The sequence below is a fragment of the Dermacentor andersoni genome, chromosome 3, assembly GCF_023375885.2.
Source record: "Dermacentor andersoni chromosome 3, qqDerAnde1_hic_scaffold, whole genome shotgun sequence".
NCBI classification, from domain to species: Eukaryota; Metazoa; Arthropoda; class Arachnida; order Ixodida; family Ixodidae; genus Dermacentor; species Dermacentor andersoni.
Genome location: NC_092816.1, coordinates 173,809,589 through 173,831,763, shown reverse-complemented (window position 1 = coordinate 173,831,763; position 22,175 = coordinate 173,809,589). Strand labels below are relative to the sequence as shown.

At 50.3% G+C, this 22,175-nt stretch overlaps 1 protein-coding gene across 1 annotated transcript; it reads right to left on the bottom strand.

Annotated features, from left to right (window-relative positions):
• Positions 1-1,781: 1,781 nt before the first annotated feature.
• LOC126524148 (uncharacterized) lies at positions 1,782-21,784 on the bottom strand. The gene is made up of 2 exons (XM_050172500.3): positions 20,790-21,784; positions 1,782-1,900 (listed from the first exon to the last, which is right to left on the bottom strand). Exons 1-2 carry the CDS (start codon positions 21,748-21,750, stop codon positions 1,782-1,784), a joined length of 1,080 nt encoding a protein of 359 aa, XP_050028457.1. The 5' UTR covers positions 21,751-21,784.
• Positions 21,785-22,175: the final 391 nt, after the last annotated feature.

Here is a 22,175-nt window from a genome sequence, read left to right as displayed (position 1 = left end):
AAGCGCTTGGTACCAGCTTCTCTCCAGAAAACTTAATTCTTTGCCAGAAAACGAAAGAAGCGGTGAGCTGACGCACTCACAATCATCACTATGGATTACTGCAGCTTCCAAAATGTCGGGGTTGGAGCAAACTTTGTGTCTCAACAAGACTGCAATGTTGACAAAATACCCAGCACAGCCAGAGTCACGGCAGTGTCCCTGTCCACCCTTGGTCACGTTCCTGCTGTGCTCCTTTAACCGCTCGTTTCGGCATTGCTCCATCCGTCTGTCCTGCGTTCGTTCTGCCACACGATAGCGGTATTCGATACACAACACCTTCGGCACATGCGTTGAATTTTGTTCTTGTGGTTCTCGCGATCTCCATCGTCGAATCCTATTGATGTCAAAGCATCGAATGGCCCATTGGACTAAAAACCCGGCGTCTGTAGCAGCGAAACGGCACTTAAATTGTGATTGGCTGCGACGCCACGTCACTTGAGTGCCTCGATGGGGCAAAGCGGGCGAAAGGGAACGCCTGCTGCAATGCTGACGCGCCAGGTGTAGCGCGTCAGTGTTGCGGGTATCGCCGTGAGGCCAAGTCACAATCGCTCTCGGAAGCCTGTGTGATACCCCTGTCACACGGCACGTGTACTGTCATTCGCAGCGAATGAGATTGCGTCCTAATGCCATTTTTGTGGCTTCTACACGGGCATAGTGAATGACATTGGCAGCTAATGGCATTCGACCATTGAACGAGTTTCCCGAACTCATGCAAGCGCGACTTGTCTATCACGACGACAGGCGCTTGGCAAAAAATTACGAAATCGATCAGTTAGAACGAAATGTAATCAGAGTAAAGGTTTTCGTAATTGCTGTTGTGAATTTTTTTAATACTTTCATGACGTACAGCACGATAGTTGAAGTAGTTTGTGTTTACATGTTTACATGCATGTACGTACATGTACACTTACATGTACATGTTACACGTTTACAAACACTTGTCTGCTTTTTTCATTCTGCATATTGTTTTCAAGGTAGTGCCGCGCTAAAGCCTATCCACCGACCACGAATGCCAAATCTGCAGCTTCGTCAGCAGAGAATAGGAAGCGAAAAGCGCACTGGATCGACTAGAAGAGGTTGGCGCTCCTGAATGTGTGAGAAAATCAGCTCACCGATTTGCGCAGGGCGAAGCGCAACCTGAACGTATACATGTCGATTGCATGCCGTGTAACTGCGTGCGCAAGGTGCCGATAAACATCGCCATCAATTGCGAATGCCATTTTGTATAACCATGTAGACAGGGAACGCGAGACTGCAATGACATTTGGTATAAATGTCATTTACTGCAAATGACATTACACATGCCGCATGACAGAGGTATTATCCACGTTATCTTTTTTCCGCGCAAGCTTCTGCCTGCGTTTTAACTTCGGCTCGGTAATCGCTCTAAAGAAATGAATCTATAAAGAACAGAATAAATTCGAAAGGAAAAACGTTGGTGGTAATGAGTTTCGAACCTACGACCCCACGCTCAGAAGTGGAGTGACTTAGCCACTCGGTTCAGACCAGCGCCTGCTAGACAGCAGGCTTGTGCACTCTGCTTGATGACATCATGCTACATGGAGCAAAATTTCTGTTGTCTTTGCCTGTGTGGCGAAAGCGGTGACGTCAATATCACCGCGGCTTACTCGGTAGCATTGCCTTTAGATTCTATGACAATCGGGCAGGGTAGCATGACGTCATCCATCGAAAAACACTTTGATCGACGACCTATTGCTACTTTGCGTGACGAACCTTGCGTGCTACCTGGCAACGCGTAGTCCGACCTCATGGATCATGAAGAATGCCCAGCCACCAGGGAGAGCAATGGTCGTCACCACGGTGAAGGGGCTCCCGTACAGCTGTGACCGGAAGCTCTGTACTGCAAAAATCACTACAAGGCATTGTTGCTCTGTGAAGGTGTAGTTGGACTCGGACTTGCTCTATGAGCGACTCGCATAGGCAACGACGTGTTCTTTGGTAGCAACGCGCTGAATAAGGGCAGCGCCGACTCCAATACTGCAAGCGTCCGACTGAACTTCTGTGGGAACCGCACGGTCTAAGTGTCAGAGAATTGGATGGAACGTCAGAAGAAACTTCAGCTCACGAAACTGGCCTCACATTCAGGAGTCAATTCAAAGGGAACGCCCTTCGGGAGCAGGCATGTCAGCGGACAAGCGACAGTGGCAAATCCACGAATAAACCGACGGAAGTGTGAGCAAAGGCCCAGGAAACTTCGTAGCTCTTTTACTGAGCGCGGTTGTTCAAAGGCTTCAACAGCAGCAGTCTTCGCTGGATCGGGCCGTCCAATCTACAAGATGGCCCCGAGCCAGTGTTCGGCGCTCTCCAAAAATGTCATTTCTTCCATAAATATGGCATTTCTGCCATAAAAATGGCATTTCTTCCATGGCATTTCTTTCTAGATACCAAAATGGCATTTCTTCGAGTCGAGCACCAAAACCGCTTTTCCCAAGCCGTCTACCACAAGATTGTGACGTGCTTCGTGCTCACTGGACGTGCGCCAGAAAATCACATCATCTAAATAGCACGTACACAATTCCCCCTTCAAACTACGCCGTACGTTGTCCATGAAGCGCTCGAAAGTTGCAGGCGCATTACAGAGCCTGAACGGCATCATATTAAATTGAGAGTCGTTCTGATGGTACAAGCAGGCGGAGCTTCCGTGCTGCGTCAGTTCTGGAAAGTGAAATTGGTAGGTGGTGCTCCTCAGGATGGGCTGAACGGTCAGCTTTATCGGCCCGTTCATTGCTGATAATCCCGCAGTGACTTGGAAGCCATTGGAAAGTTATTTTATGGCCTGCATCACGTATATGGTGTAACGTCTCTGTAATGTGAAATATTAGCTGTTCGTGCGGTCCGCGTCGTAAAGGTGACAGTAGAGACTGCAGTGCCGCCTTAGAATCACAGAATATCGTCACTTGTGTGGCTGTTCCTTACCAATGTAGTGAAGGGCACTAAAGATCGCTGCGAGCTCTGCTGCCGTCGACGTTGTCGCGTGAGTCGTCTTAAATTTGATTGTTGTGACTGTCGCTGGTATCACGATTGCCACCGCGGAGCTGTTTGGCAAGACAGATCCATCAGTGTAGATATGTGTAGAATCACGGTAGTTCTCGTACAGAAATAGTTGCGTGAGCTGTTTAAGGGCTGGTGATGATAGATCAGTTTTTTTCGTGATGCCAGGTATTGTGAGATTGATTTTTGGCTGAGCGAGGCACCATGGAGGAACCGAAGGTTTCGCATCCGGAGTGAAACAAGTTGGAAATGATTCATCATGTGCATTAATTCCCATCCCCAGTGTAGGGCAGCAAACCGGAGACTCATAGCTGGTTAACCTCCCTGCCTTTCCTCTTCATTCTCTCTCTTTCTCTCTCTGATGCTACGACTGCCGTTTTCTCTCTGTCCGCTGTACGAATAAGCAACTGCCCGTTCGCCGAACTCAAGTCAACAGACGAAAACTAAGATGCTGATGAAAGGCAGTCGATAGCATCATCAATAAGTGGAAGAGGATAGGCGTCCTTTTTAGTGATGGTGTTGAGGCGCCAGCAGTCAACACAAAATCGCCGTGTACCATCCTTTTTTTTAACGAGAATCACTGCAGCTGCCCACGGACTACATGATTCGTGGGTTACATGCTTATTTAGCATTTCACAGACTTGGTCGTTGATCACCTAGCGTTCCGGTGGTGCGACTCTGTATTGCTTCTGTCGTAAAGGATAGGCAGATCCCGTACCTGTGCTGTGATGTGTATGAGAAGGAGGAGACGATGGTTGCCCCTCTCGCTGTGAAAAGTCATAGAGCCAAGCATGTTTTAGCAGAATATTACCCACTCAATGACGCTGCTTAGTTCTTAGCGACTTGTTCAGCATAGTCAGTATGAAGGAGTTCGCAGCACGGCATGCATTAACGGAATGTCGTTCAGCCATATAGAAAGGTTGATTGTACTCCGCATATTTCTCAATTGATCGGTGACATGACCGTAATTAATTGTAGAATATCTCCTCCTCAAGCCAGCCTGTTCTCTTCGTTGACTGAAGTGAAATGTTGCCCTGATTCTACTTGAAATGATCTTGGTGAGTGTTTCATACACTGATCAAAGCAAGGTAACGGGCCTATTGTTTTTTTTTTCAATTATTTAACGTTTCTCCTCTTATAGATTAGAATATTGTCGGAATTGTTCTAGCTTTCTGGTATACTTGAAGTTTTGACGCACCGCATAGAGAACTTGTCATCGGGATAGAAGTGAAGGGTGCGCTAGGACCCGTTCCTCCTCTGGCTTGCACCAGCCCGCACGGCGCTACTACAGTGTATGGCCGTCCCGTGCTACGAAACAATTTGGAGGTGTTTCTTTTAGCTTATTCTCCGAAAAACCTACGCCATGTCAGTTCATACAAGGTCGTCGGGGAACCATTGTACAGTTCACGCAAGTGCTGTGTAAAGTTGTATAGGGGCCGATTTTTTTTTTTAAATATCCGGATCCGTTGTGAATATTTATGTTGCAGCCCATAGTCAAATTGTGCAGAAACCGGCGACGATGATTGTCAATTAAGGGAATAGCAGAACACTTCTATGAACCTGTTCGCTGTACTATAGACAAAGGTAGTGCTTGAAATCGTACATTTCTCACTGTGATAACATTCAGAGAGCGTTTGTTGTTTCACTGCGCAATTCCTTTGAGAGCAGGGCCGTGAACGAGTACGGTAGTAACGGGAGTATACTTGGCGATACATATAAGTCAATCGTCATCTGTGCATCGTCTACAATGTCTCGAGTCACAGTGTAGAATGCGGATTTCCCTCTTTCTCACCCACAGCCGCCACTGGGAGCAAGAAGGCGGAAAAGAGAACTGTCTTTTCCAAGCGGTAAACCACTGTGTTCATTTAAAACTTCAGGGGGGCGATCTTGTACGCGTTCCAAAATCGAACGGAGGTGGTCCGTTCTATAAGTCTCGAAATGGGCGGTCCGTTCCGTTGCGTTCGTCCGATAGCAGACGAGAAGGAATGATTCACAGCACATATCACATCACAATTGACGTCATGGCATTCGTCACGGTTCAAATTGACCAATCGTGTGCGGCTCGGTGGAACGGAACGCCTCCGTTCTATTTTGGAACGCGTACAAGATCGCACCCCAGACGTCCTAAAGCTCTCGTGCGACAGCACGTGCGTTTCAAACAGGGAAAGTTTTAGCCTGCTCGGTATACCGGTAAGCTAAGGTAAACAAGGCGTTTTGCCGGATGGTCGCATGCGCACACGTGAGCGACCAGAGTTGTGCAGCCGCGCGGGAGTGCAGATTTCAACCTAACACACAGCTAGTATTGCTGTAAGCAAGTGTATTTTACTTCACATCACGTGCAAGTTATTGCAGGGGCGCATTCGTGTCACGATTCGCCGCTGCTGAAAATATGCACCTTCCATGTCACACCTGTGCTTTTCGCTTTGCTCCAAAAACTGTGTTCGCTTTTCTCACCTCGGCAGCACAACGGAGATGGTTTGGAAGGTCAGAGGGGAAATTATCACTAGTTAGCGCAAAGCAGTGGGTGTCACGATAGCAGTGTATGTAGTGTAAGCTTTCAGCGTTCACATTTGTGACTTAGGACAGACATGGCCAGACTTTATGGCTTCGATGGCATCGTCAGAAGCAAGCGAGCTCGACGCCATGTAAGCCAAGAGCAGAGTATCGTCGGTTAATTTGCCGCTTTTGATCAGCGCTCAATCGACCTTTCCCGTCTCTTGTTTCGCTGTAAACCCAACATTGCCTTGACTGAATGTGCGCGCGGTTAATTTCGCGCGAATGCGGTGCATGCTGGCATTACGGTGGTATGTGCCGGTGTCCGTGTCACGGCTGCACTCCAGCCCGTCCAGCCAATCTGTGCTACTGGTAATTTGTGTGTACCACATGACCGGTTGTTGCATCTACGCAGCAACCGGACCTACAAAGTACTCAGTGCCAGTGCTTTCTTTGAAAATGGCGAGGTGAGCGGGATGACCAGGAGTTCGCTCGTCTATTGAACTTAGTTTGGGCATTACGTTATTTTAGCCTTTTTAATGAGGCAATCGCGGTGAGCATATTGCAGAGCGTCAGCGAAAAATTTGGAAAATCTGGTGAACAGCAACTACTTATAAGGTGTTTCCTTTCTTTCTATACTTTTGGACCCTTTCATGTCAGTTTGATTCTTGTGCGGGGTAGTTTCATCTGTGCATTTCATTAACCATTTAGCGGTTCATTATATAAGAATATTTGTAGTTCGTTTGTGGACAGTCGAGTGCGCGGAAAATAAGGTGCCTTGTTGTACTCCAGACATGTTTACGTATTTCTATTTGATGGTTAGCGCTTGTCATTTCTAGTATGTTATTGTTCATCAAACATAAAAACGTCGTTAATTTCTTTTTATACTCATCGGGGTGTCAAAAAGTTTCAAGACTGTATTCGTTTTTTAAAGTCTTTCTACCCCTTCGTAATATCCTCTGGGCGTCTTTTTCCCGGATATGTTAGAGCACCCTTTTGCAATTCGAGCTTGATTAATGGAATAGTGACAATACGGCGACGCTAGACCTAGGTTTTAATGTTGGGAAAATAGTTAAATAGACGGGAACCAAATCTAACAAATGGCAGAGACGCCTCATCCTTTCCGGCGACAAAGTCGCGTGTGCGGGGTGATCTGCAACAGGGTGCATTTTCGCTGGGACGAATGTACTCCTCCTACGCCCAGATGTGGCTCTTTTCGCAAAATAGCGTAGGCGAGATGCCCTAAATCTCGGTAGCAAAACCCGCTCTTGAAAGTATGCCCATTCGGCATAAATTCCCCGTGCACTACCGCGTATGCCGAAAAACGGAAACATCGGGCACTTTGTCCGGCTGCGAATATGTATATTCTTTTTTTTTTTTTGTCATGGAGACGTGGGGCTTTTCCACTGCGACAACTTTTGTCGTGTCTAAAGGTTAGCTGTACGCCTAAATTTCATTCCTTGTGATAACCCTCGCCATAAAGGACAAGCGATTCGTGAGTATTTGATACCGTTTATTTCACTCTCGCCTAAAAATTTAAAACCTAGCTCCTGGTCCCCCTATGGCGCCACTGCATAAATCAAGCGTGAATCGCAGAAAGGAGTTCGACTCCTTCCGGCAAAGATACTTACTGGAAGTATCTGCAAACTGGCATGCACACTGGGACCGCTGTATTCATGGGCGAAGGGACTTGCACAAATATATCAGCCGAGATTCTGACCCAGCAGCCAGCAGCGACGCCAAACCCGGCAGGTAGGCAAAAAAGCTGTGCTTTAGCATCTTACTGTCATTCGGTTGTGACCGGTCGTAACCGACCGAATGAGCACAACAACGAAGGATGAAAGAGCCACGCGGAGTGCTGTGAGGAATTAAAGGCGTTGATAGCAAAGAGAGCGCGAGGAGGAAAGCTGAGGAGGAGAAGAAAGTGCAGCGGAAATATGGGGTAAAAAGCGGAGGAGGAGAGCCTGGCGAAAGCATGAGAAGAAAGGCGGAGTGCCACACAACATGTATTTTGCAACAAGCGCAATAGGATGGTGCCAGAGTACCTCCCGTCATCTGTTCACTCCTTTATCTTCGGTCACTGCTTTTCGACGGCTAAGAAATGTTACACGTTATCCCTCGACGCACCTTCATGTATCAGAAGTTTCTCGAATGTTATCGATATTACTACTCGTTGGCTGTTGTCATCAAAGATTGTAGGACGCAGCTCTTAGGCGCCCGTTCCTGCAGCGAGCGGCGGCGGCGTAACCGAGCGAACGAGCACAACGAAAAATGAAAATGCGAACGCGGAGCGGAAGATGAAAGGACGCGAGCCGCGAACGGCGGAAAGCAATGAGAACGGCTCCTTCATTGACCTGCGCGTGGGAAACTAGTGTTATGTGGACACGCCCGACCACTCGTTTCGTACCATCTGCTCGCGTCAGCTCTCATTCGCGCTTGTTTGGTTTGGTATCATTCGCGCTTGTTTCGATTGTCATGGTTTGTGATTTTTGTAATTTCACTGTAAGCGGGACGCGAATCGTTTAGTGCTTTCTGGAAGCAAGATACAAATCCTGGAACGCTGCACTCGGGACACGAGAGCCATCCTTGGTTTGGACCTGGAGAAGGCCTTTGATAACATCCGTCACGAGTTCGTTCTCGACGCCATCTCCAAACTCGACCTAGGCTCGTCCTTCCATGCCTTCGTCAGATCTTTCTTGAGCAAACGATGCGCCATCCTCAAGGCTGGAGATTTGGAATCGGAGAAAATGGAGCTGAGCAGAAGAGGCACCCCCCAGGGGTCAGTCATCTCACCGCTCCTCTTTAACATCGCAAGGGTCGACCTCTCAAGGTACCTAGGCAAGGTCCAGGGCATCGGTCACACGATCTACGCAGACGACATCACTGTCTGGTGCGCGGGTGGCAGTGACGGACAAGTCGAAGCCGCTCTCCAGCAAGCTGTCGACACTACAGAGCGCTTTCTAACCGACACGGGACTCCGGTGCTCCCCAAAGAAATCGGAGCTCCTTCTCTACAGCCCAACTAGAAAGGGCCGCAAGCCACATAACTGGAAACCCCCCACTGAAATTGACATTAATCTCTACACCAAGTGCAGAGATCCCATTCCCAAAGTAGCGTCCATTCGAATCTTGGGAATGACACTCGAAGGGGCGGGCACGAATAGCATCACCATTCACAAACTAGCAAAGAAGACGGATAGCGTCATCGGTCTAATCAGGCGGGTAGCTAACAGAACGAGAGGCCTGAGCGAAGAGAACCTGATAAGGCTAGTCCACGCTTTCTTGTTATGCCACTTCACGTGCGTAGCGGCCATGCACGTCTGGAAGAGGGCCGAGCGAGACAAGCTAAATGCCAAGATAAGGAGGGGGATCAAGAGCGCGCTCGGACTACCAAACTGCACACGCACCGACCGACTCCTGCAGTTGGGTATTCATAATACCCTGGAAGAAATTGCAGAAGCACAAGAAAAGGCACAGATTCTCAGGCTCTCCGGTACGAGGGCAGGCAGACGACTCCTAACAGAGATGGGCGTCCCCCCGGCCACTGTCGAAGACGCCTATCGGGGCCTTCCGAAAGAGCAGAAAGATAGCATCATCATATCGCCTGCCCCGCGCAATATGCATCACCAGCGCAACGTAGAAAGAAGGAAGGCCAGGGCGGTGGCGCTCCTACGCCGCGCGACAAAACTCCCTGGCGGCAGCTGCTTCGTTGACGCGGCCCAGTATGGCAACAGCAACAATTTCACGGTAGTGTCGATCAACCACAGGGGTTCGACCGTTAATGCCGCTTCGGTACGAAGCACGTCGTCGCCTGCGGCCGAGCAAGTGGCCATTGCCTTGGCCCTCCTGGACGACAAACATGCCCATATCTTCAGCGACTCCAGGGCAGCCATCCGCGCCTTCAGCGTTGGCGCTGTGTGTAAGGAAGCCTGTCGCATCCTCGACGGCAAAAGCATCGCCACCCACACCCTCACGTGGTTCCCCGCTCACATGGTATCCATCATGGGAGGCCCCACAAACCTCAACGAGCTGGCCCATTCCAAGGCGCGAGGTCTCGCTTTCCGTAACCATGGAGAACTCCAACGCCGGCCCGCAGTGGTGGAGAACAGAGATCAACCGACCACATACAATGAAATTGCGCAGCACTTTTATCTCGGCAGGAGAGACTTTCCCCTTCCACACAAGAAGTTAAATAGAGCGCAGGCATTGACCCTCAGATTATTGCAAACAGGCTCGTATCCCAGCCCCGCTTTATTCCACAAGCTTTACCCCGACACCTATGCCACTGGCTCTTGCAGGCACTGCAATGACATCGCTAGCCTAGACTATATGCTCTGGCGTTGCCCCTCGTTACGAGGCACAGAACAAATCAATGAGGACAAGTGGCTCTCCGCTATCAAGATCCCCGATGCCGGGGCGCAACTATGGGCTGTCCAGAGGGCCCACGATGCGGCGGTCGGGCATGGCCTGACTGTCCCAACGTGGGAGTGGCCCGCAGCGCGCTAAGTCGCGTACCTCAGGACCTTCATTAAAGTTTTGCATCCATCCATCCATTCTGGAAGCCACGCGGTCATGAGCGATTACACTGGAACATTCGACGAGTCACGTATGCCAAAAATGATGGACCCTCCCCCTATCGGAAAATGGTGGTAAGCAAAGCTTGTCCTGCGTGCACCTGACCTTCATCACGGCTAAGTAGCCCACTGCTAACGGTGCCCGATCACTTCCGCCTCCCGCTCCCTCATTTCGGGATCTTCTTTTCGTTGCTGTCGGATTGCCTGCGCTCGGGCGGCTCTAACGGCTGGATCGGCGCCCGACGGCCAGCCCTTTTATGGGCGAATTCTCGCCGCCACTCGTCGAAGGCTGCCTGGTATTCGGGGGAACGCACAACGCGTGGCCGTCCCTATAGCAAAAACCAGCGTCTTCGAGTGCTTTCCAGTGTGAAGCCAGCGCGTTTTTTTGACAATGGATGGCAATGGGGACGCTGGCACTCGCTGAATCTCACTGGGACACCAGCGAGAACGCTGGATGAGAGCTGGGTCACAGTGGATGAGACGCTGGTTTCGCTTCCATGACATCGGGGTGCACTGGTTTGTGCTGTACACGCGCTGGTTCTCGCTGCAGTTAGCTGGCTCTCAGTGGAACCTGCGCTTCTTGCATTTGTGTCGCACTGGTTCCAGTACAAAAGGAGGATAGACGTTGATGAATATTACACTCTAAGAAAAAAAGGACTAAAAGGGGTAGGGAGGTTAGTCCTTTTGGGGACTAACTGATTTGCCACAACCATTAGTCCTTTTGGGGACGAACTGACATGGAATGAACTGTTACTCCCCATGCGCTTACTCCTTCGGGGACTAACAGTTGCCCCTGCCCGATGGTCCTCAAGGGAGTAACGGTAATTCGTTCCGATGCTCCGCAAAGGTGGAATTAATTAAATTAGGCATTTATACCCTAATAAAAAAAATTAATGAGCTGAAAAAAAAAACGTGCCTGCAAGCAGGATTCGAACTCACGTCCTCTCGCTCACAAGTCAGGTACTCTAACCACGTCACCACGCCGCTTTTTTTTTTTCTTTATTACATGGAAAAGAAAACTGAAGGTGTATAACAAAGCGGACACAACTACACACTTAAAACTCAGGCAAACACACACATGCATCCAACAAGTGCATCCAGTCTGGCGGAGGTTCCTGCACAGCGTACAGACTTCTTACATACGCAGCACTTTCGCGAAAGAAGGATTTTGTAGTTCGCGGGCTTTCGGCATGGCGATCACAGAGTCTACTTCTCCACAGGCTGTATAAACCAAGTACAATGAACATGTCATAGGGAGGACCACCTGTAACCTTAAACGGTAGAAACCTAATTGAGTATGGAGTCATGTCAATGTCCTTTTTAAGCGTCCGTTGGAGAATGTCCCAAAAAAATACAGCGTCCCTACAGTCTATGAAACAGTGATCTATGGTTTCGGCACGTGGACAGAGCCGACAGTTTGTTGACCACGGCACAAAGCAACCCCTCGAATTCAACCAAGTTTTAACAGGGAGTGTTTCCGAATTTAATTTAAAGAAAAATGTTTTTACTCCAGGAGGCACACACATTTTTCGGACGCGTTTAAGTACATCCTGATAAGGTCGGTTTAAATAAGGTGCACGATACAAAGGATCTGGGAAAATAGAGTCAACCAGTGCCGCAGAAATTGCTTTTCGACTCGCTGTGAACACGTACTCAAGGCTGAATCTAACTTTCAAGAAAAGAAATGTGTCAACAACCTCCTTGAGAAAGCCCCAAGGAGCCTGTGGGACATCTTTGACATTTGATGACACTACTATGTTAGGAACATAATGAACTAAACGCAGTTGCAACATTTCACGCAAGAACGGGTGGTCACTGTCTCGAAAGAAAAACAGGCGAGAAACAATTTGCCTGACGAAGAGGTGTACTAATCCTAGACCACCACGTTCAAGGGGGAGAAACAGATTGTCGCGCCGCATCCATTCACAGCTCGAACTCCAAATGAATGTTGCAAATACGCGATGCAGTGCCTGAAGGCGAAGTCTTGAGCAGTGCAGTACTTGGAGCACATACATAAGACGGGAAGCTAAGAAAACGTTACACACTTCAGCACGAAAGAACATTGACAAATTCCGCCCTCGCCATGAATTCACTTTACGTTGAATTTTGCCGACTTCCCCCGACCAATGAGCGTTGCTATTTCTATACTGTGAGAGAGGCACACCTAAATAACGCAGATCTTCTTTCCATTGAATTCCTGCGTAATGTGATGGCATTGTGGCCCATAATCCAAACCAAAAACCTGAACTTTTTTCAAAGTTAACGCTTGCACCAGAAGCAGCACAAAATTCTTCTGTAATTGCAAGAGCAGTCTTTACGCTCTTTTTATCGGTACAGAAAAAGGCCACGTCGTCTGCATACGCAAGAACCCGAACCTCATTAGTCAGTAATTTAAACCCTTGGAAATTTTGTTCTTTAAGGATGCCCATACAAAGTGGCTCTAAATACAAGCAGAACAGAAGCGGTGACAAGGGGCATCCTTGTCGTACTGATGATAAAAGCCTAATCGGATCGGAGAGAGAGCCATTCACTATAAGCCGCGTTGAGCCATTAGCATAACATATCCTGACACCTCTAAGGAGCAGAGATCCGATATTTATATGCTCTAGTAAAGTAAACAGGAATGAGTGATTCACCCTGTCGAACGCCTTAGCCAGATCTAGCTGTACCATTGCCACCTGTCCAATCCCCTCAGCTACACACTCTAGCACCGATCTCGCAACATGAATGTTCGTCTGAATGGACCGCCCCTTGATGCCACATGTTTGATGATCACCGACCACAGATCTTACTACAACTTGCAAACGGCTAGCTAATACCTTAGCAAATATCTTATAATCCACATTGCATAAGGAGATAGGCCGATATCCGTCAACTTTTTGCAATTTCTCTTAATCATCGCTTTTGGCTATAAGGACGGTGTGTCCTTCGTACATTGTGGCGGTTAGGTACCCTACTTCCAAGGCCTCTCGGTACACCTGAAGTAATAATGGCGATAAGAGGGAACGAAAACACTGATAAAATTCGGCAGTAAGGCCATCCGGGCCGGGCGTTTTGCCTTTCGCTAACGAATCGATGCATGAAGTTACCTCATTGATATCAATGTTTTCGTTTGTATTGTCACGTGGTGGTGACGTTCAAGAACACAGCAGCAATACTGTAAAGAACAAACCTAACTTTTATTGGGCGAACCTGTGCCCACAAAAACAGGCTACACTTATAGCACAACGATAGCGGCGAACACTGTCGGCGATCGTCGAAAATCTGATCAGCGAGGCAAGCCCGTCGGCTTTTATACAGCAGTCGTCGAATGTTCCAGACTAATCGTTCGGACCCGCGTGCCTTCCACAATGTTCTACACCATTCGCGTCACGCGATGAAATCAGATAACACAACGTTCGGCGACAACAGACAGCCGGGTAGAAGCATCGATAACTTTCCAGAAACTTCGGATACATGCAGGCGCGTCCCGCGCTGTGCGATTACATTTGTTAGGTGGCGAAACGTAGTCGCCCGATAACGATAAGTACACGTGTCAATACCCCCCTCTTAAAAAAAGCATCGACCCGATGCTGCATACAAATGAAAAAAGAAAAACACCCGTAGCAAAGAAAACAAAAATAAGGAAGTTCGTCAGCGTCCGTAAAAGGGTTTCAGACGCACCACGTGGACCACTTCAGATCGTGTGCGGCGCCGCTGTGAATGCGAAATTCCGTCTGGCACGACCTCATAGTCCAGTGCGCCAATACGTCGGATGATCTTGTACGGTCCGAAATAGCGACGCAAAAGCTTCTCGCTCAGTCCTCGTCGGCGTATAGGGGTCCAAACCCAAACACGGTCACCGGGCTGGTACTCGACGAAGCGTCGTCGGAGGTTGTAGTGTCGGCTGTCGGTCCTCTGCTGGCTCTTGATCCGTTGGCGGGCGAGCTGTCGGGCTTCTTCGGCGCGCTGCAGATAGCTAGCGACGTCAACATTCTCTTCGTCAGTGACGTGGGGCAGCATGGCGTCGAGCGTGGTTGTCGGGTTCCTGCCGTAAACCAGCTTAAAAGGCGTGATCTGTGTTGTTTCTTGCACTGCCGTGTTGTAAGCGAAGGTTACATACGGCAGGACCGCGTCCCACGTCTTGTGCTCGACGTCGACGTACATTGCTAGCATGTCGGCGAGGGTCTTGTTTAGGCGCTCCGTGAGACCATTCGTCTGCGGATGGTAGGCAGTTGTCCTCCTGTGGCTTGTCTGGCTATACTGCAGAATGGCCTGGGTGAGCTCTGCTGTAAAAGCCGTTCCTCTGTCGGTGATGAGGACTTCTGGGGCACCATGTCGCAGCAGGATGTTCTCGACGAAAAATTTCGCCACTTCGGCTGCGCTGCCTTTTGGTAGAGCTTTAGTTTCAGCAAAGCGGGTGAGATAGTCCGTCGCCACGACGATCCACTTATTCCCGGATGTTGATATCGGAAACGGCCCCAACAAATCCATCCCAATCTGCTGGAATGGTCGGCGAGGAGGTTCGATCGGCTGTAGTAATCCTGCTGGCCTTGTCGGTGGTGTCTTGCGTCGTTGACAGTCTCGGCATGTCTTGACGTAACGGGCGACGTCGGCGGTCAGACGCGGCCAGTAATACCTTTCCTGTATTCTCGACAGCGTCCGGGAGAATCCGAGGTGCCCAGCGGTTGGATCGTCGTGTAGGGCGTGCAGTATTTCGGGACGCAGCGCTGACGGTACAACAAGAAGGTAGCTGGCGCGGACTGGTGAGAAGTTCTTCTTCACGAGCAGGTTGTTTTGTAGCGTGAACGACGACAACCCGCGCTTAAATGCCCTAGGGACAACGTCGGTGTTTCCTTCCAAATACTCGACGAGGCCTTTTAGCTCCGGGTCTGCTCGCTGCTGTTTAGCGAAGTCTTCCGCGCTTATTATCCCAAGGAAGGCGTCGTCGTCCTCGTCGTCTTGCGGCGGGGGATCGATGGGGGCGCGCGATAAGCAGTCGGCGTCGGAGTGTTTTCTTCCGGACTTGTATATTACCGTGACGTCATATTCTTGTAGTCTGAGGCTCCACCGCGCCAGCCGTCCTGAAGGGTCCTTTAAGTTAGCTAGCCAACACAATGCATGATGGTCACTGACGACTTTGAATGGCCTGCCATAGAGGTAAGGGCGGAATTTAGCTATAGCCCAAATGATGGCGAGGCATTCCTTTTCAGTCGTAGAATAGTTGCTTTCCGCTTTTGACAGCGACCGGCTAGCATACGATATCACCCTTTCAAGTCCTTCTTTCCTCTGGACTAGGACGGCACCGAGGCCTAGGCTACTGGCGTCAGTGTGGATTTCGGTATCGGCGTCCTCGTCGAAGTGTGCAAGTACCGGCGGCGACTGCATGCGTCGTTTGAGTTCTTGAAATGCCTTGGCCTGCGGCGTTTCCCACTTGAACGCGACATCACATTTGGTTAGATGTGTTAGCGGCTCCGCGATGCGTGAGAAGTCCTTGACAAAGCGCCTATAGTAGGCACACATGCCAAGGAATCTTCGCACTGCCTTCTTGTCGGTTGGCTGCGGGAACTTTGCGATGGCAGCTGTCTTCTGTGGGTCGGGGCGTACTCCTGATTTGCTGATCACGTGGCCTAGGAACAAAAGCTCATCGTAAGCGAAGCGGCACTTTTACGGCTTCAGAGTGAGCCCTGATGACTTGATGGCTTCTAACACTGTCGCAAGCCGCCTAAGGTGATCGTCGAAATTTCCGGCGAAGACAACGACGTCATCCAGGTAAACAAGGCACGTCTGCCACTTCAGTCCGGCTAACACCGTGTCCATGACGCGCTGAAACGTTGCAGGCGCCGAGCACAGTCCGAATGGCATGACCTTGAACTCGTAGAGGCCGTCTGGCGTGATGAAGGCAGTCTTTTCGCGATCTCTCTCGTCGACTTCTATTTGCCAGTAGCCAGACTTGAGGTCCATCGACGAGAAGTATTTAGCGTTGCAGAGCCGATCCAATGCGTCGTCTATCCGTGGAAGGGGGTACACATCCTTCTTCGTGATCTTGTTCAATCGACGATAGTCGACGCAGAAGCGTAGGGTTCCGTCCTTTTTCTTTACCAGGACTACAGGAGAGGCCCACGGGCTTTTCGACGGCTGGATGATGTCGTCGCGCAGCATTTCGTCGACTTGTTGCCTAATAGCTTCACGTTCTCGCGTCGAAACTCGGTAAGGGCTCTGGCGGAGTGGTCGAGCGCTCTCTTCTGTTATTATGCGATGCTTTGCAACTGGTGTTTGTCGAATCCTCGATGAAGTAGAAAAGCAGTCTTTGTATCGTCGGAGAAGACTTCTGATCTGTTGCTGCTTACTCACAGGAAGACTTGGATTCACGTCGAAGTCTGGTTCGGGGACAATGCTCATCGGTGTAGATGCGGCTGAATCCGAGAGGACAAAGGCATTGCTGGTTTCCACAATTTCCTCGATGTATGCGATTGTCGTGCCCTTGTTGATGTGCTTGAACTCTTGGCTGAAGTTGGTTAGCATAACTTCCACTTGCCCTCCGTGGAGTCGAGCGATCCCTCTTGCGACGCAAATTTCACGGTCGAGCAGTAGATGTTGGTCGCCCTCGATGACGCCTTCTACGTCAGCGGGTGTTTCAGTGCCGACGGAAATAATAATGCTGGCGCGCGGCGGGATGCTCACTTGATCTTCGAGCACACTCAAGGTGTGGTGACTACGACAGCTCTCCGCCGGTATCGCTTGATCTTGTGACAGCGTTATCGATTTCGACTTCAGGTCGATGACTGCGCCATGTTGATTCAGGAAGTCCATGCCGAGAATGACGTCTCGTGAACACTGTTGGAGGACAACGAAGGTGGCAGGGTAAGTCCGGCCATGAACGGTAATTCTTGCCGTGCAGATCCCAGTCGGCGTAATCAGGTGTCCTCCAGCGGTGCGTATTTGAGGGCCTTCCCATGCAGTCTTAACTTTCCTCAACTGGGCGGCGATGGGTCCACTCATGACGGAGTAATCGGCTCCTGTGTCTACTAAGGCGGTGACTGCGTGGCCGTCGAGAAGCACGTCGAGGTCGGTGGTTCTTTGTCTTGCGTTACAGTTAGTTCTCGGCGTCGGATCACGGCTGCGTCGTGTTGAACTGAAGCTGGAACGTCGCGTCGTCAAGTCGTCTTTCGTCGGTGTAGTCTTGGCTTCCTGACTTCGTCGGGACGGCGGCGTGTCGTCATTAGGTCGTCGAGATGGTTTCTTCATCGTCTTCGTCGGCGGCGGAGGATCTTCGTCAGTTCGACGAACAGCAACCGCACCTCCATCGGTTGCTGCTTTTAGTTTTCCGGATACGGGCTTGCTGACCGGCCCCGGGCTGGGCCAGTGTATGGTCGGCGCTGCGGCGACAGGTAGCGGCCTGGTGACGGCGAACGGGACGGTCGTCGAGGGCTCCACTGAGTAGCGGTGAGGTAGTCGGCGATGTCACGAGGGCGTTCACCTTCCCTCGGGCGCTGTGCGTTGACGGCGAAGCCTCGCAGTCCCATCTCCCGGTATGGGCATCGGCGATACACATGGCCGGCTTCTCCGCAGTGATAGCAGAGCGGGCGGTGGTCGGGGGCTCGCCAAATGTCCGTCTTCCTCGCGTAGGTACGCTGGGCGACGGGTGGGCGTGCTGGCGGCGGCGGCGGCGGACGACGGAATTGCGTCGTTGCAGGGCCCTGGCGTGGTCGCGGAGGGGGACCTTGACGGCTTGCGACGGCGGCGTATGTCATCGCTTCTGGCTGGGGCTGCGGTAATTGTGGTTGCAGCTCGGGAACTCCAAGCGATCGGTGCACCTCTTCTTTGACGATGTCGGCGATCGAAGCCACTTGGGGCTGCGACGAAGGCAGGACCTTGCGCAGTTCTTCGCGCACAATGGCCCTGATGGTCTCCTGAAGGTCGCCGGAATCCAGTCCTTGGATGGCGTACTGCGGCGTGAGCCCCTGGCGGTTATATTGCCGGGTGCGCATCTCCAGAGTTTTCTCGATCGTCGATGCCTCTGCCGAAAACTCAGCTACGGTCTTCGGCGGGTTACGAATAAGTCCTGCGAAGAGTTCGTGCTTAACGCCCCGCATCAGGAAGCGGACTTTTTTCTCTTCTGACATTTCCGGGTCGGCGTGCCGGAAAAGACGGGCCATCTCTTCCGTGAAGATCGCGATCGTCTCGTTTGGCAGCTGCACTCTGGTTTCTAGTAGTGCTTGGGCTCGCTCTTTTCGCACGACGCTTGTAAACGTGTGCAAGAAGCCGCTTCGGAAAAGGTCCCACGTCGTTAAGGTGGCTTCCCGATTTTCGAACCACGTCCTGGCGGCGTCTTCCAATGCGAAATAGACATGCCGCAGCTTGTCGTCGCTGTCCCAACTGTTAAACTTAGCGACCCTCTCATACGTTTCGAGCCAGGTTTCCGGGTCCTCGAAAGTTGATCCGCGGAACGTCGGAGGTTCCCTGGGCTGCTGCAGCACGATGGGGGACGCTGGGGCTGCCATTGGGGTTGCCTTGTCCACAATCTTCTTGGTCTTCTCAGGTAGAAGTCCGTGCTCCGGGGGCAGCTGTTGAAGACGGCGGCTTGCTCGATGCTCCGGGACTACGTTGGTGTTCTCTTTGCGGTCCGGGCTTGGATCACGGCTTGTCGGGGGCGTCCGGTACATGAACGAAAAGCACCTCCACCAGATGTCACGTGGTGGTGACGTTCAAGAACACAGCAGCAATACTGTAAAGAACAAACCTAACTTTTATTGGGCGAACCTGTGCCCACAAAAACAGGCTACACTTATAGCACAACGATAGCGGCGAACACTGTCGGCGATCGTCGAAAATCTGATCAGCGAGGCAAGCCCGTCGGCTTTTATACAGCAGTCGTCGAATGTTCCAGACTAATCGTTCGGACCCGCGTGCCTTCCACAATGTTCTACACCATTCGCGTCACGCGATGAAATCAGATAACACAACGTTCGGCGACAACAGACAGCCGGGTAGAAGCATCGATAACTTTCCAGAAACTTCGGATACATGCAGGCGCGTCCCGCGCTGTGCGATTACATTTGTTAGGTGGCGAAACGTAGTCGCCCGATAACGATAAGTACACGTGTCAGTATAATCGTACTCATCCTGATTTAACTGGGCCAGCAACGATACAATTTTTTTGGCAGCATCTGTATCCAATGGCATATGGTCTCGGAATAGCTTTTGATAATGTTCAAAAAATGCTTTAGTTATTAGAGTAGGCTCGTTAACAATCATTCCACCATACTCTATCTCTAGTATTTGTTTAGACAGCGCGTGTCGGCGCTCATCACCAAGGGCCCTACTGCAAGGCTGTTCTTCCAGGAAACGCTGCTCTCGCGCCCGCACTAGTGCACCTCTGTATTTTTCTGCGTTCAAAGTTTGTAACTGTGCCTTGACCTTATGAATATCATCAATATATTGACCCGGATGTATGCATTCAAGCTCATGCAATTCACTCAAAAGTCTACACAATGCTTTGTAATTATTCTTTTTTTCAAAGGCTAATATTGATGATTCTTCGATAGCTATCATTTTAGCTTCCTGTTTGAATAATTCCCACAAAGCAAGGAGTGGCAAATCCTTGCGGCAAGACACATGAGCTATAAGCTCAGTAATACGATTTAAGAAACACTCACGCGAAAGTAACTGGTTATTAAACTTCCACAGCTCCCAGCACATACGCCGACTGTGGTACCGACGGCTGCCAAAAGATGCTGAGACTAGGCAATGGTCACTAAAGAATATAGGATGCACAGTGTAACCATGAATAAGAGGTAGCGCGCTAAGTGAAACGTAAATTCGGTCAAGCCTTGCATGCGAGGTACCCTGGAAGTGCGTATATCGACATCCCGCCTTTTCATTTTCCCCAATGTCCACAAGCTGATAATCACATATTAGGCGTTGCAACGCATCACTACTTGGATCATGTCTCAGCTTCAGTGATGTACGATCTTGCGCGTTACATACACAATTAAAGTCTCCAAAGAGGACCAATGCACGATCAGTACAGAAATGATGTTCTAGAGATAAGAAGAAACACTCGCGGTCACGTAACTTGTTCGGGGCATAAACACACACAAATCTAAAGCTCGTGCCACTGATATCAATATCGCAGCAGATTAGGCGCCCTTCCCTATCTGTAAACAAATGTAGCAAATCACATTGTAAATGTTTGCTAACAAATAACATACAGCCTGCGGAAACGCCTACTGCATGGCTGACACAAACATTATAGTCAGATATGAATGGAGATAGAGCTATTTCTGTGTTTTCGTCGGATTCAATCTTTGTTTCTTGGATAGCAGCAATATCTAATTTTCGATTGCGTAACAAATGAAAAAGCTGTACTTGCCGTCGCTTACTTCGTAAGCCACGGACATTTAAAGTGCCAAAATGGAAGGGAAGAGCGCCCGCCATGATTACCTATGTAGGTGCAGCGTCTAAACGCTGCTCCAGAGGTGCATCGCTCCCTTCTTGATGAGGTGATGCACTATGGACTTTTAGGTGCACGTTAACACAAGGTACATCAGCAGGTGTAGGTGTTCCCCGGAGCGGTTTTGTCAACTTTGACACCTTGGGAACGCGAGCCTCCTTTGCCGAGGGCGATGGATTGTCGGATGGCGCTGGACGCTTCTTGGTGGCCTCGCACATCGATCCAGATTCCACTGACGGTGGGCGATCTTGAACTGGTGGAGATTCGTCGTCACAGTTGGTTCGTCGTCAGGTGCCTTAGTCTCATCCTCGCTCGCAGGCTTCTGGCTAACGCTAATGTCAGCCGATGACGGCTTAATCTGTTCTTGTCGATGAGTCTCAGGGAGTGTTTCGCCAGTTGCGTCCACAACTTCGCTCACGTCCATTAGATGATCGGTGATGGCATCATCCTCAGCTGGTCTATTTGCACGAAGTTTGTCAGCGTAGGTTCCGATGCATGCATCTGCCGGGTGACCATAGCGGTGACAGTTACTGCAGCGCGGTGTTCTACAGTGTCGCCGGATATGCCCAACTCTGTTGCACCGGAGGCAAAGTGGTGGTCGGCCAGGAATCAAGATAAGGCACTGGTGGCCATATATGCTCAATAGATGTGGCAGATTACTGGCAGAAACCCCATCTTTCAATGTGAACGCGACGTCTCGATTAGTCATTTGCCAGCCCTCCATGCCATCACACCGCCACATTTCTCTCGTGATGGACTGCACTGTGCCATATGGCTCTAGCGCTTCAACAATCCGTCTCTGTTCGAGGTGTGGGGGAAGCCAAAGAAGCTTCATCTTGATATTTTTGCATTCCGGGTCTATGACAAGGCACTTGAGGCCTTTCACCAGCAACTCGCCTTTGTCGACAAGTTTCTGTTTCGCGATGCTGTTAACACATGTGACTAACCACAAATGGCTCATCTGGTATTGTCCAGCGCCGAGGATATCAGTTGCATTTAGCACTGAAAGGAGAGCATCGCGAAAGTCCGGGGCCCGATACGGCCGCCCTGCCAGGTCAGCATGCAGGAAAACTGAATTGAGAACGGTGTTGCCAGTCGGTAGACGAGGGAGAACGACTTTATAATTACCGGAATCAGTAGTTGACGGTGGGTGTGATCCTCGGCCGAGGGCCGATGCGCTGTTTCCAGCGGAGCTCATCGCAAACGTGGCTGTTCCAACAAGCCTCTTCTTCTTCTTCACGCCGCTTGGTTGAGAAGACGGCATATTTAGACAAGATTAAGCATGGGAACACAAGTGCGGCAATATAAAAGTGACTCCGTATTTTGTGCAAGCTGTGCAGTGAGAGTCTAACGTTGAGTGTACTTGCAACCATAAGCGACTGCGAAAAGAAATGAGCCCGAGTATTCTTAGGGTGATTTAAACTGAGGCACTACGCCATGTATACGTGTAGCGAGCTCAAACGGGGCACCGAAGACGACAGAGAAGGGCAATTTCTCTGTCACTAAGCGTGTGCCGTTTGGGCTACACATCGCTTCAGTTCGCAACCTCCTTAGAACGGAAGGAACTTAGGTACTATTGACCAAGAAAATCTAGCCGTCTATCAATGACTTGCGCGTTTAATG

Bases quoted from the DNA above. Each gene is read 5' to 3' on its own strand.
- LOC126524148 (XM_050172500.3), bottom strand. From the start codon at position 21,750: ATGAGCTCCGCTGGAAACAGCGCATCGGCCCTCGGCCGAGGATCACAC. The intron at 1,901-20,789 runs GTCAGTGGAATC...TGATTTTTGCAG, and splicing joins CCAGTTCAAGATCGCCCACC to TACAGAGCTTCCGGTCACAG.